The sequence below is a fragment of the Cinclus cinclus genome, chromosome 1 (assembly GCF_963662255.1).
Source record: "Cinclus cinclus chromosome 1, bCinCin1.1, whole genome shotgun sequence".
NCBI classification, from domain to species: domain Eukaryota; kingdom Metazoa; phylum Chordata; class Aves; order Passeriformes; family Cinclidae; genus Cinclus; species Cinclus cinclus.
In genome coordinates, this window is record NC_085046.1 from 135,824,962 (window position 1) to 135,838,444 (window position 13,483).

Genomic DNA, 13,483 nt, shown 5'->3' on the forward strand with positions numbered 1-13,483 from the left:
TTTTTTAACTTCATTTAGTTAGTCTGACATTGGCATATGTTATAGATGAGACTGATGTTAATGGCATTTTGCTCATTCTGGTATATTTTGCTATTTTGCTCTAAAAGTATCCACAACTCCATTAACAGCTAATCATGTGCTGTTATATGGAAATTATTTTCTCCCTTTAAGACTTTTCTTTTTGCAGTGCTTGGGTAATGTGGTAATTTTCTTTTTGGCTCTTAGAGCTAGATAAATGGAAGACTATAGAATGTGCAGACTCTTTTTGAGGAGTCTCAAGTAAAAACAATACCCAGTTTTGGATCTGATTCTATGGCATAATTGTACAAGTTTTTGAAAATATTTTCCACTTTTTTTCCTATAGGCAGACAGGTGACTCACAATCACTGCATTTCCCCCAGATATGCTTGTCTTTTGTTAGTGCAAGGATATTCCAAATTTATTTGGCAAAAAATACACCCCTATTTGATAAACATTCTGGAGAAAAAAAAACAAAACAAGAAATTGCTGAAAGAAAACTACTGACACTATCTCATTTATTAAGAAAAACAATTATTTCTTTCTCTTTGTTTATTCTTAGTCCCCCTCTTCACTTGTTTTTTTTGTATTCTTGTTCATAGACAACTAATGTTAATTGTTCTTAAAGTGATTTTAACTTAATTTTGCTGACAGTTCATGGTTCAGCTATAATTGTCAAAGATGCCATGAGTAATATCTGCCACCCATAATCACTAGCGCAGAAGAAGCACCAAGCCATGCACTTCTGATGGAATATTTGGATAGTTACTAATTTACTATCTGGAAAAAGGAAAACAGTCCTGTAAACTTCTGTGTACACAATTCCTGGAGAGTTCAGCATCCATTTTGCACTGACAGTCCCAAACATAACCATGTTAAAGAACTGAAAGGCACCACTGAAATGGTAAACTTCATTTACCTGAAGAGAATAACCCTGGTCACATTGGAAAGACACCACATCCCCAACCATGTATCTGTCTCCAATTTTGATCCCATTACTTGGAGTCTGTGGTTCAGGACAAGAGTCCAAACCTATAGCTAAGAAAAACAGAGAAGTTTAGTCATTCTAATGAACATAAAATTGTTCTTTTAGATTTGAATAGGACTGTGTACAGTGCACATAGGCACTCTGTATTGATAAGCTTTAGGGTGCTCTTGGGAACCAGCAGCTGCCTGTGGACAAATAGCATATTATTTCGGAACAACTGTGCATACGGAGAAAAAATCTTCTTTCCTGAGTAAAGGAAAAGGATCAGTGTGGCAACAAACACTTTCCAATCTGCACTCTCAGCTCTAAAGTTCCACTATCTCCTGGCACAGACTCATTCATTTCTACCTCACTCCTAATTACAGCCTTCATAATTCAGACTGGGAGCACTTCCACTATTCTTTAACAGCATGTGCTCCAGGGGAGGCTGGCCAGCCCTACACCAACTGCAAAATACAGGAAAAACAGTGCAAAGTAGAAGTGCTCTCCTTTAGAAGTGCTCTCCTTCATTCCATCCTTCACACCTCTGACTCAACCCTTTAATTTATTTACACACACACACATAGAATAAATATTTGCATCAGATTTCATCTAATCTGTTATGTTTAAATAAGTATTTATAGAGCTATAACACTAATATTTTGAATTTCTGATTGCAATAGAAGCTAATTTGTCAAGAGACCACGTGCTTTTTTTCATCATGGTCATCAAAAAGACGAAGAATTTTTTTCTTTGTGTCGATGCAGGAAGGTCCAGGAATGTAAGAAAGTACAATGAACTGAGTTGCTTTCTTCGCCTACTGTAAGAATTAAACCCAAGTTGTGCAGTCAGGACTACTACACAACTGAGCGTCAGTACACAGGATAATAGAGAAACATTGTGGGATTTGATTATGGCTACCTAGTCCCTCAGAACATTATCAAAATCTGCATGGTTTAAAACTTACTAAAATAACTGATCACTTCATGTAAGATTCTCACTAAGTAAAAACTACCATTTGAAGACTTAAAATAGTGCATTTTTATAGAATATAAAAGATGAAAGCTAACAAAAATTTTTAACTTTCAGATTCTATCTTCTGTTCTCAAACTAGACAAGAACAAAGAAGCTGTTTTGAAAATGACTTTTGGACCCAGACCCACTTTTTATATTTCAGACATCTAGAGTGTGATCCAGTTAATGTTCAAAGTACAAATGTGAAATAACAAGTGTGCTTGGATTACACAGATGATTGCTTATAATCTGTTTTGAACAGTTAAACAAAGAATTAGCAGGTTTCAGTTTCCAATTACTGAACCTTCAGTTGAAATCCATAGCCTATGAGAATATTCAGGCCGTGAAAAATTAAATTAGTTCATCTAAATGCCTTTCTCAGTCTACCTTGGCAGCCCAAACCACATTCACAGGTATTCATCCTATTGTCTCTCACCTCAATAATATTTGGGAAAAAAATACAGTCTGAACATCTAAAATACCTTTCAAGAAACTAAAAAAATTTTGACATATTCCCAGCTGAGGACTAGTTCAGAATTTTTGTCTCTGGGGTGTCATGATATTTATTCAGGTCGCAATTAATAAACCACAGTCTGTTCATTATTTGAATACTGCATGAATAGTTTCTTGAACTGCATTATACGACTCTCACAATGAAATGTGTTAGATTCTTGAACTTTCATAGCCAATGGCGATAAAAATAGATTTTAACATATGCATTCAATGAAAACATACTTTCAGTATCTTCCACTTTTCAGATAAGAAGAATTGTATATAAAGAAAAAGAAGCTATTTGATGCTATGTCTTGCTCTTCTCCATCAGCTCCTGTGATACTCAATACAAAAACCTATCAAGTAAATTTTTCATTATACAAAACTTTAGTTAAAGAAAATGAGCAAAGAATCAAAAATTTTATAGTGATATAAAACATATAAATATTATGGAAGTGTTTAACCATTCTCTGGCATTCTTTGTTGGCAAAGTTCAGGTGACATAATATCTTTTCAATTACATTTATTTTTGTATTTAATATATCCAACGGAATACAGAAAATTAATGAATGTTATGGATAAAATAAAAATTTATGCATTCAACAGAGAAGTAAAAACACGATAGGAAAAACATTACAGAAAAGAACACTATTCAGTTTCAGAAATGAACACTTAATTCTTTATGTCAAAGTATCATTTACTTGGTATTAAAATATTTCTTCAACAAATAAAGTTCCTTTTGTTTTCTTTCACTTCTATGTCAGCATTTGGATTTTTAGAAGCTGAAAAGATAATCCCTAGTAGGTTAGTAGAACGAAAAACTGTTCACGAGGGATGGAAAGATACCGGAAATGAAACAGAATGAAACCTTCTTAGAGAAATCTGTTGCTGAAATGGAAAGTAATCATTTTGGCAAATGGGGTGCACTTGCTCTCAGACTTGCGTATGCTAGAACAGGTGAGCTAGACTTGGAAGATGCACTACAAATTGAACCAAAACAACTTTATGACTCAAGCTCACTTGAAAAATGCTTAATATAAACCTTTAACTCTGATGTGGTTTTTGTATGAGAGCCATGCATCAATACTTCAAAGACCAAGACTTTAATTTAGCTGACTCCTCATTATGTCCTCAGCCAGCATGTGCTCCAATTGAATGACATAAATTTATGAAACACTGACATTAAAATCCAGCCACTACTTTCCACCTACTATCTTTATAAACATAATCACAGCTTTTAGAGCAGGAACTGCTGTCTGAGAGTCAGACCAGGACAACTGAAGAGAGCAACTCTGCATCTCTTTCTTTCTGGAGAAATTTCTTCACAAATAGAGCAGTTTTGTGAGTTCTAGAATTGCAAGAAAACATCCTCTTAGTTGTAGAAAAATGCAAGAGACAAAAATGCAAAAGATATACAAGGTACAGTTTCTGTTGTCTTCCTTCCTAGCAACGACAACAAAGTGCTCTCCTTTAGCTTAAACTCCCATATCGAATTCATGATTCAGCCCAGTGCAGAATTTTCCAGTCTCTTCTTGAAAAGCAATTGAACGGCAGGTGAAAAAAGAAAAAAAATTTTAAAACTTTCACAGGTAATAGTGACTATGTCTTTATTGGAGAATAGGGAAGGTGTAAGGGTCATGGATTCAAGGTGCCTAGAACTTGAAATCCACACTAAGCAATTAACTATAAGGTTTCAGGACAGCTGACCCCAACTGAACAAATTCTATACCATATGGCACCTTGCTCACCATATAAACTACGGGGAAAACTGGCTGCTCATGACTGCTGCTTGCGAAGTGCCTGGGTATCAGTCAGCGCGTGGTGAACAACTGCATTGTGCATAATTTGTTTTGTATATTTTAATTTGATTGCTATTATTTTGTTCTTTATATGTTATTATTATTTTCCCTTCATTTTCTGTTTTATTAAACTGTTTTGATCTGAATCTAAAATTTGACTTTTTTTCCAAATCTGTTTCCCATCCTACTTGGGAACAGAGGGAGGGAAGTGAGTGAGCAGCTTTATGGTGCTTAGTTGTTGTCTGGATTAAATCACCACAGACTGTATGATGTATTAATTACATATCTCTATCACTTGAACAAGAAAATTTAATTAATCATTTATCTTGTAAAGCAGCCTGTTTCATTGAGCTACTGGTTAATTGGATATCTACTGAGAGACATGAGTATTATTTGCTGAATCACAAATTTTCAACATATATTTTGGGTTCATACACTCACACAGGAAACATTACTTTTGTGCACATCCACTCATACATCTGTGTGTAAATCCACGCACATATTTGATTCTTGACATGGGCCAGTACTTTAAATAGTGCAAAGTGAGTCTGTTTTTAAAGGTGGCGGCTGTATACAGGCAGTATATTACACATATTATTTGGACATGTGGAAATACAAAGGTTTTGAAAGTGCATTTTCACTTTCACTGGATTCAGTCTCATTTTATTTCATTTTCATAACTTCCTGACATTTTTTCTCATCTGAAGTTGTAAGCAGCTGAGAGACGATCTGCATTTCAAGGAAATGGCAGAATAATTCTACCTATAATTAATGTTTAGTTATAGACAAGCGATCAGGCAGTAATTTTGCAAGGCTGTGTTCTCCAACTGGCTAATCAGACAACCAGAGCATGGGATTTGCATATGGTAAAACTGACAAGAAATAACAGCGACACAATTATGCAGATCAGACACCAGAACCAATATAAGCAGAGGGAACCACACAGCTGGTGATTGCCAGAACTCCTGTCAGTCATCTGAGACAAAGTCATTCAGACAGAAAGCATGTTTATAATTATAGCCTTTTCCACTGGTGAGGTACTCAGCAATAATAAAAACCATTTGAAATAATTCAGTGTTCTCACCAACCTGCAGGCAGTTCTAAGTTAAGATGCACAACTGCTATTTTCAGACTATTCCTTCTCTCCTCTTTGCCAAGGGTGACTAATATTTGTGTCCTACACATACATACTGTAAAGTACATATGTTATTGCATTGAGCATAATTTGTAGATTTTGGCAAGGAGTGGTGGGGTGTGGAGCTGCAGCGGTGACATCTGTAGAAAGAGACCAGGTCTGCACTGGACACAATGGATTAGGATTGTCACACAAGCATATCTGCATTTATTTCTCTCTGCTGTAGGTCAGAAAAGTTTTCCAGAGAGCAAAAACAGCTTGAGGATAAAAGCAAGACAAACTAAATTTCACAGTCCTTATAGTACAGTTTTCAGGCCTGGATTTGCTCACTTGGATTTAAATGACGATTTTACGAATGACTTTGAGGTTCCAGTGTGGAGCTCATTATATGCAACACGACTAAATATTCCTCTGTTGTGTAGTTTAGGCAGAACCGATGTCTGGAACCAGAAAGAGCTCTTTATTAATTGAACATTTCTGAATTACCTGTGTACTCAAGGTGAAATCCAGCAGCTGAAACACTGATATCAGACTGAAAATTGAGGTACAGATTGTTTGATGTGCTGTTTAAAAGTGGAGGTATGGTTGTTCCTGAAAAGAGAATTAAAAATATTATTGAAATGCACAGAAAGTGAAATAAAAGCAGAAATAAGGGTGTGTTTGTCTGTGTGTATGTGTGAGCATAAACAGGGTTAAGGAGAAAAAAACGATAAAGGAGGAGAGGGGGGAAGAGGGTGAGAGCAGGAGTTAGGTCATATAACCAGTTCCACAATATTCTGTCATCATAGATGTTATCAAATACCTGTCCCTATAAAAGTTTTATTACATTTTCAGTGCACCACAATATCAGAGACATGAATGATAGACAAGGAAAGGTTAATATAAATTTATATTATTTGCTTTTACCCACGAAAGGACAAATATTCACTAGGGTCTTTTTTAAAGCAGGAGCAAATCCTGTCACCAAAATTATTCTAAACATAACAGTCACATATATCCAGCAGCTCTGACAATATGTTGCAGGACTGTTCTTAGAAATGTGATGGACTATTTATTTGTGTTTCAGCATAATACAAGATAATATGATTGCCTCTGATCTCTTAGCATACACATATGTATAATGAAAGAAAACAAAAGTAAACAAGAAAAAGTAAGGCAAAATAAACTGTCTTCTTTGTCTTAAATAAGGATAAAGAATGCATCCTTTTGTCATGTACAATATCAAGAGATACTTATTTTTGAGGTTTGTATTTCTGGACCCCATAACAATTGTGAGAAAAAAAAAATGGATTAAGAGAGGTCTTGTTTGGAAGCCTCTGAGTGCTATTTCCTTTCCAACATTTTAAGAGATACAGGTTTATGAAAGTCTGCTAACTGATGACTGTTTAAATAGGAATAATATTACCTGTTGCTAATTATAGGAGAAACAAACACACATACCATGCTCAAGCATGCTTATACACATAGAAACAGCTCTGCATTTACAGTAAAGAGTTGAATCTGCAAATCATTTATTGTAAAATCTTCTCAGTCACCTGAATAACTTCCAAGCCTTGGAGCATTGTTGTCAGCACCATCATAAAAGTCTAAGGAATCCCAGTTGTGTTCTGTGGCAAAACTCACCACTTGCACCTACGACGAAAAATGTGAGTTAAAGAATATAAACTTCTTCCCCTCTTTGCTCAAGCTCAAAGATGACTCTAAGTTGTAGCCTCTGTTGCTTTCAGTCATGTGTTGTCTTTCTCTCCTTGTGAAAATGGAAAATCATCATTAATTGAACAAAATGGTAATTATTTTTTTATTTGGATTGGCAATTCAAACTACAAATCCTATAACCCTTAGTGACAACCACATATTACCTCTGTCGAGAGTCACCCAGCCATGAAAATCAGATGGGTATAGAATATGATTCTCTTGTTTGGAGGACATGGAGGAGAAGAAACACGGTATTTACAATTACTGCAGTTTTTCTCTCTATAGTTTTTCCAGGACTAAACTAGTTCCAGAGGATGCATGGTGCCTCATCTATTTTGCCATTTTAATTTTTGCCTCCAGGTAAGAGAAAACTGCTGTGTTTGGTTACCGTCATAACCAACTCATCTCCTGAGGAGGAGCAGTCACTAGCATGCTCCAAACAAAAGGTAGAATAGTCACTTAATTTCTTCCAGAGGTGGCAACATTCTTCCACTCATAGGGAGATGCAAAGTATGCAATGAGATAAATATACCTAATCCTCATGTAGTGAAAGCACACCTTAAAAAGTAAAGAAATATCAGATTCTTGTTATTGTTTAGCAGGAGAGAGTTTCTGGTGTTAGCTTTTATGTTTCAACTGTTTAGTGAAAAGTTTTAAAAGAGACAGAGGCATGATGAAACCCCAGCCACCCTCAGAAAGGGATGCCTTAGTCATTAAGTTAGAGTATAATGCTTTTTTTTTTTCTTTTTTTCCCCCCCCAGAATGGAATAGTTACAACAAAAGAAATAAACATCAGTTCCAGTAAAGTCAAGTAATGAAATTATTTTCTCTATGTGAAACATATGACTTGGATCTTGTTCCACATAAAATGATTGTTCAGTTTGGATACGTATTCCTTGGATGGGGACCTCAAATACTGTACCTATTTTTGTAGGAATTGCTCAGATACTATAGCCAAAGGATTTCTTTTTCTTAAGTGAAGAGGCTCTGACTATTAGCATGCTTCAGATACTTGCAGACAGTAAAAGTTTTTTTTTTTTTTAATTTTTATGGCAACTCTGGAGCAAAAGAACACCACAAAGATTGAACACCTAAATTGAAATCAAAGTTAGTAAGTTAAACACTTCATTAATGATTCTCAAAAATGCAGCCTGTGATAAGAGATAAGCACTTCCAAAAAGCAAGTTATGGCCTAAGTCAGGAGGACAGTTACTGCCTAATTTAAGTCCTCTGAACAATCTTCCTAGAAATGCACAGAACAAAGTATCCTAACTGTCAGCTCTCCTAGTCAGCTGTTTAAATCAAGTAGCGTTCCTCAAAATCAATCTCAAAACTGATTTAGGCTATTAAATATTATTGAAAGCTCTGTAATGAAATTTATTAAAAAGCTTTAATAAACTGACATTTGTTCTCATTTTCTTTATCAAGCTTTTGCCTACATAAACTGAACTCTTTATTTATTCATTTTCTGCAGCAGTTACATTTTGAACATTTTGTCATGATTGCTTGATGCGCATTTTGCTAGGAATTTGTTCAGACAATGCTTATAAGTCCTAATTTATTAAATTCAACTGCCTGTGCAATAACCATATTTCTGTCAGTTTCTTTAGTGAACTCTAGAGACATGCATGATTAAGCGTAATGGATACTTTCTTACTGTATGTTCTATGAAGTTAAACAAGAACTCTAAAACTATTTTAAAGAATAAACTGCCATGTCATGTCCAAACATAATGAAGCATCTTTACATCACAATGAACTTCCATAAACATAGACTAAATAGCAGAGTTTCTAGGAGAATATATATAACTTGTCCTTGTAAGCAACTCACTTAATTTCACTATGTCAAAGGAGATAAACAAATTTGGGGAGAGTAAAACAGAATTCCTAGGAAGGCTGTCTATTTCCCTTGGTTTATAAGCAGTCACTGATCTATCAAAATACATTTGGAAGTTATGGTTATATTCTTCTAAGTAAAAGGCTGCAATTGCATCTTTTAAAATCTTATAACTTTTAATCACTGCATAATTAAAAAGCTGTGCAATAAAGACAATTTTCAGAATCATTAATGAGACAGAAAATCTGTGCAGATAAATGATCTTTTCACCTTTTGCATCAGGAAAAACAGTTCTAAATATGATGATAGCACGCAAATAGCAAGTACACTTACTTGGATCCCAGCTCCCTCTGGTACTGTGATCTTCCACACACAGTTCAGATTGTTGTCATAAGGCTCAGGATAACCAGGAGATAAAATGGTTCCTTTGCGCTTTGTTAAAATACCACCACAGGGTACTGAAAGGAGATGCATAAGGCAAGAAAAGAACTATGAAGCTTCAGAAGTGAGAAGACTTACTACAAAAGCTTATACTATGGCTAAATTTTTTTTAATTGGTGTTACATTAAAAAAAATATATATGACTCAGGAGAATAAAATTTTATATCTCAAAACTCTTCTTTTAACTGACCAAAAAAGGAATAGAAGAAATTAGAATTGTCAGTTTCCTACATGACAAAATCATGCTAATATTCCTTTTATTTATTTGACCTTTACAGAGTGAAATCCATTCTATTGTTTCCTGGTAATCTTACAAAAAATAAAGCATTTTTTTAAGGCTTAGTTTGAAGTTCGGAAATATCTGCATTATATTACTCTAAAAGATAAAAAGTGTCACAAAAAAGGTAACGTTCTTTTTTCATTCTAATCTTCTTTCTAATATTGTTTCATTCATTACTTCTAATATTGGTCCTCTAAATAATTAATAACTCCCATCTCAAATCTTTGACTGTTCTCTGCTTGTGTGAGTTATTCCATCACTGTGGATCTAGTGCATCAGTAAAGAATTTGCACGATCCTTGCAAGACAACATTCATCACATCTTTGTCCACAGATTAATGAAAGTGTTATGCATGAAACAGGACAGGCACATTAAGCACTATCAAGTCTCTCTTTTGCATTTTCAACTTGGACGCATCTTGTCTATATTATCAGAGGCTCTAACAAAGACAAAGAATATTGCATCTTAATCTGCATACAGATATTCTGTTAGTATTTTGAAGAAAAAGATTGATGAGATGGTTTATCAAGTTCATTAAAAGCTAATGTATCACTTCTATGCAACATCACTAAGTTCTGAAGGGATTTCAGGAGCAGCAGATATGAGGATTTAGAAAATGGATAGGAGTGCAACTTATCTTAATAATAAATGTAGTAGCTACATATTGTGTGGCAAAAAATTAATAGAATCTGTTTAGAACTACATGGATAAATTAAAAGCTAGTGCCACTTAAGTTGTTTAAACAATCATTCATAAAAGGATGCACAGATGGAATGGTTGGTGCCAGTCTGCACCTTGAGTGTTGTGTTAATTTTTGGGCTCTTCACTGCAAGAAAGACATTGAGGTGCTGGAGCGAGTCCAGAGAGGAGCAACAAAGCTAGCAAAGGCTCTAGAGTACATCATCAGAATGGCTGGGGGAGCTGGGGCTGTTCAGCCTGGAGCAAAGAAGGCTCCAGACCTTATTATCCTCCCTATCTGAAAGGAGGTTGCAGCCAGGTGAGGGCTGGGCATTTCTCCAAAGCAAAGAGTGATAAGGCAAGAGAACATTGCCTCAGGCTGTGCCAGGGGAGGTTCAGACTGGACATCAGGTGAAGTTCTTCACAGGAGGGACAGTTACCTATTCAAATGTGCTGCCTGCCCACAGAAGTGGTGGAGTCACCATCCGTGTAAGTGTCCAAGAAAAGACTGGATATGGCACTCAGTGCTGTACTGTAGATGACATGATGGTGATTGACCAAAAGTCAAACTTGATGATCTTGGGTGTCTTTTCTGACCTTAACGGTTCTAGATTAAATGATTCTATGTCTGAGAATATGTAATATTTAAACATTCACTAGAATTAAGGCAATTTAATATGGTTATGTCTACCACTTCATTTATTGAACTGTTTTAGTTTAATGCAATTTTCACCTCATAGGTATTTTAGCAACAGAGAGAAGAGAGCTAAAGAAAACTTTTGCCTTTGAGTAGCTCATCCTTAAAAGTAATACCCCATGACTTTAACATGGCCCACAAACACAGCTCTGGGAAGGCTGTGAAGGTGGGAGGAGTTTCATGATGGCAGATCCCAGGCGGCTGTTATTAATGAAAAAAAGTGAAGTCAAGAGAGAACTGATTATTTCATCTCTTGAAAAAGATCCTTATAACTGAACAAGAAGGAACTCCTCTCCCTAAAGTGAACTGAAAAAGATTATTTCAGTAAAGACTTGACTCAAGTGTCTCTATATGTTGTTAAGTGCGAAAAGCAGAGGAATGGAGTGGTCGGAAGACCTGTTCTGAATTTATTATTATTTTTCTTTGTGTTGTTAATAACGTTTTTCTTTATTCCCTTTTAAGTTTTGGGCCTGTTTTGCTTTTACTCCTATTTCACAACAGAAGGTAAACATATTAAAATTGGCAAACCCACACTCTAATATTTTTGGTACATTGGTTGGGAAACGAAAAACTAAACTAAAACACTTGTCTAGAGAGAAATAGCTTTTTCTTCATAGACTAAATCATGTATTAAAATATCAATAATATATATATTAATAATGTATTTTGATCAGTGTCCAAAAGAATTACTTCAACACTGTCAAGTTGTTATATCTGAAAAAAAAAAGAAAGGGAATATAATTCAAGGAGAAAAGTAGTATACAATTCTACTGATTAAACTGAGCTAGAGCTATATACTTCACCTTCTTATTGATATAGAAATTGTGGTTCTATTGCTATGTCAGCAACAGTGTAAATCAACATCATGTGTTTAAAACTTTGTTAGTAATATTTTATCAATATTACCCCACTGATACTTAGCCTTGATCTCTAGCAGGATTTTGGGGATAATCTTTTAATTTACTAAAAACCACTCATACTCTACCAGGCACAATCAGCTGGTTAGCACGGCAGATGAAACATCAGCCTAATGAAAATATGTTCTTTGCACTCCTTTCATCTGCTCACCTAAACCTCTGTTAACGTACTCTGCTGGAGTCAGTATCACAATGGCATTTTTGCAATGGATTATGATATCTTTTATAAAGAAAAATACTGTTCCCTATCAGGAAAAGTAAAGTAGGGAATTTCATTACAATTACTAGATTACCAGTTGGTCCAAGTCAGTTTATAAATATCAACGGATGCACATTAAGAATTTAGACAATTTAATCTCAAAATGGCTAGAAAGTAGAAAAAGTATGTTTTCTTATCTGGAAAGCTACTGGCCTTTTCCTGGCAAGTAACAAAATATTCTAAATCTCTAATATAGTAGTGCTCTAGCTTGCAATATCTTGTTAGAGATCTGCAGTGTAAAAGAATCCTAGTCTTGTGAGAAGTCAGGGCACAAACTAATATTTCTGATTCTTGAATAAAGAGGGACAGCCAGGAACTTCCAGGGATGTTAATGTAAGAGAAGCTATCACATAAGTTATGGTAGCAGAGCATGTTCATGAAACTTGTGAAAGTTCACAGCAAGGTTAATATAGAAATAGAATAGAAAGGTTTGAATAGAAAGGAGAATAAAACTTAACCTTGAATAAAAAAGAAATTGAGTTAAAGTAGGAAAGAATAAAATACTATATCAATGACAAATAATAAACACATTCAACTAGACAATACTCTACACTTCAAGGTGTAATTAGTTATATTAAAAAGCCTTAGGACTCACCAATACATGTAGGGAGTGAATCATTCCATTGTGCCAATGCATTTGGTACTGTATCACATCTAATTGCTGTTGACCCATGGAGAATATAGCCTGGATTGCACTCAAAAAGAACCAGTGAACCAACTGCAAATTCATTTCCAATCCTTTTTCCAAATCTTGGTTCAGGCACAGAGCTACACTGTGTTGCACTTGTTCTTGGAACAGCTGTGAACATGCAAACAATTGTGGATTCTTAATTTTGGATTTAGTGAGGGAATACAGGTATTGAACCACAAATATTTAAAATGTCTGGAAGAAACTTTCAGCTATTTCCGAGTTGAGAACATTTCCATAATCCCCAAATGAATCTTTGCAATAGAGGTTGCTCACTTTTGGTGTCTGAGTTACAATTTAGGAGAGCATAGAACTGATATCGTCGCCAAGACTGGAAGTAATGCATACAATCCACATGAAATTCTTTCTAAAATGACACATATAAAAAATATTACCATGAGATACTCAACTAATGCAGGGTTTAAAAATAACATTTTTTGTAAGGCATTTGCATTTATCCATGTGGATTTCTAAATGTGTGTTCTGACTGTCAGATGAGGATTTATATGTAATGAAAGAGTGAATTGCAGTTGCAAGTGCTGGTATATAAAAATTTCCCATTTGACC

The 13,483-nt window shown here is 35.0% G+C and overlaps 1 protein-coding gene across 3 annotated transcripts in view; it reads right to left on the bottom strand.

Annotated features, from left to right (window-relative positions):
* Nucleotides 1-13,483, bottom strand: part of CSMD3 (CUB and Sushi multiple domains 3) — a 590,741-nt gene that overhangs the window by 96,376 nt on the left and 480,882 nt on the right. For all 3 annotated transcript variants that reach the window (XM_062491358.1, XM_062491350.1, XM_062491342.1), the window contains 5 exons: nucleotides 12,824-13,027; nucleotides 9,290-9,414; nucleotides 6,961-7,057; nucleotides 5,912-6,016; nucleotides 938-1,056 (listed from right to left, as the gene is read on the bottom strand). In XM_062491358.1, the coding sequence (XP_062347342.1) occupies nucleotides 938-1,056; nucleotides 5,912-6,016; nucleotides 6,961-7,057; nucleotides 9,290-9,414; nucleotides 12,824-13,027 (650 nt within the window). The remainder of the gene's footprint in view (nucleotides 1-937; nucleotides 1,057-5,911; nucleotides 6,017-6,960; nucleotides 7,058-9,289; nucleotides 9,415-12,823; nucleotides 13,028-13,483) is intronic.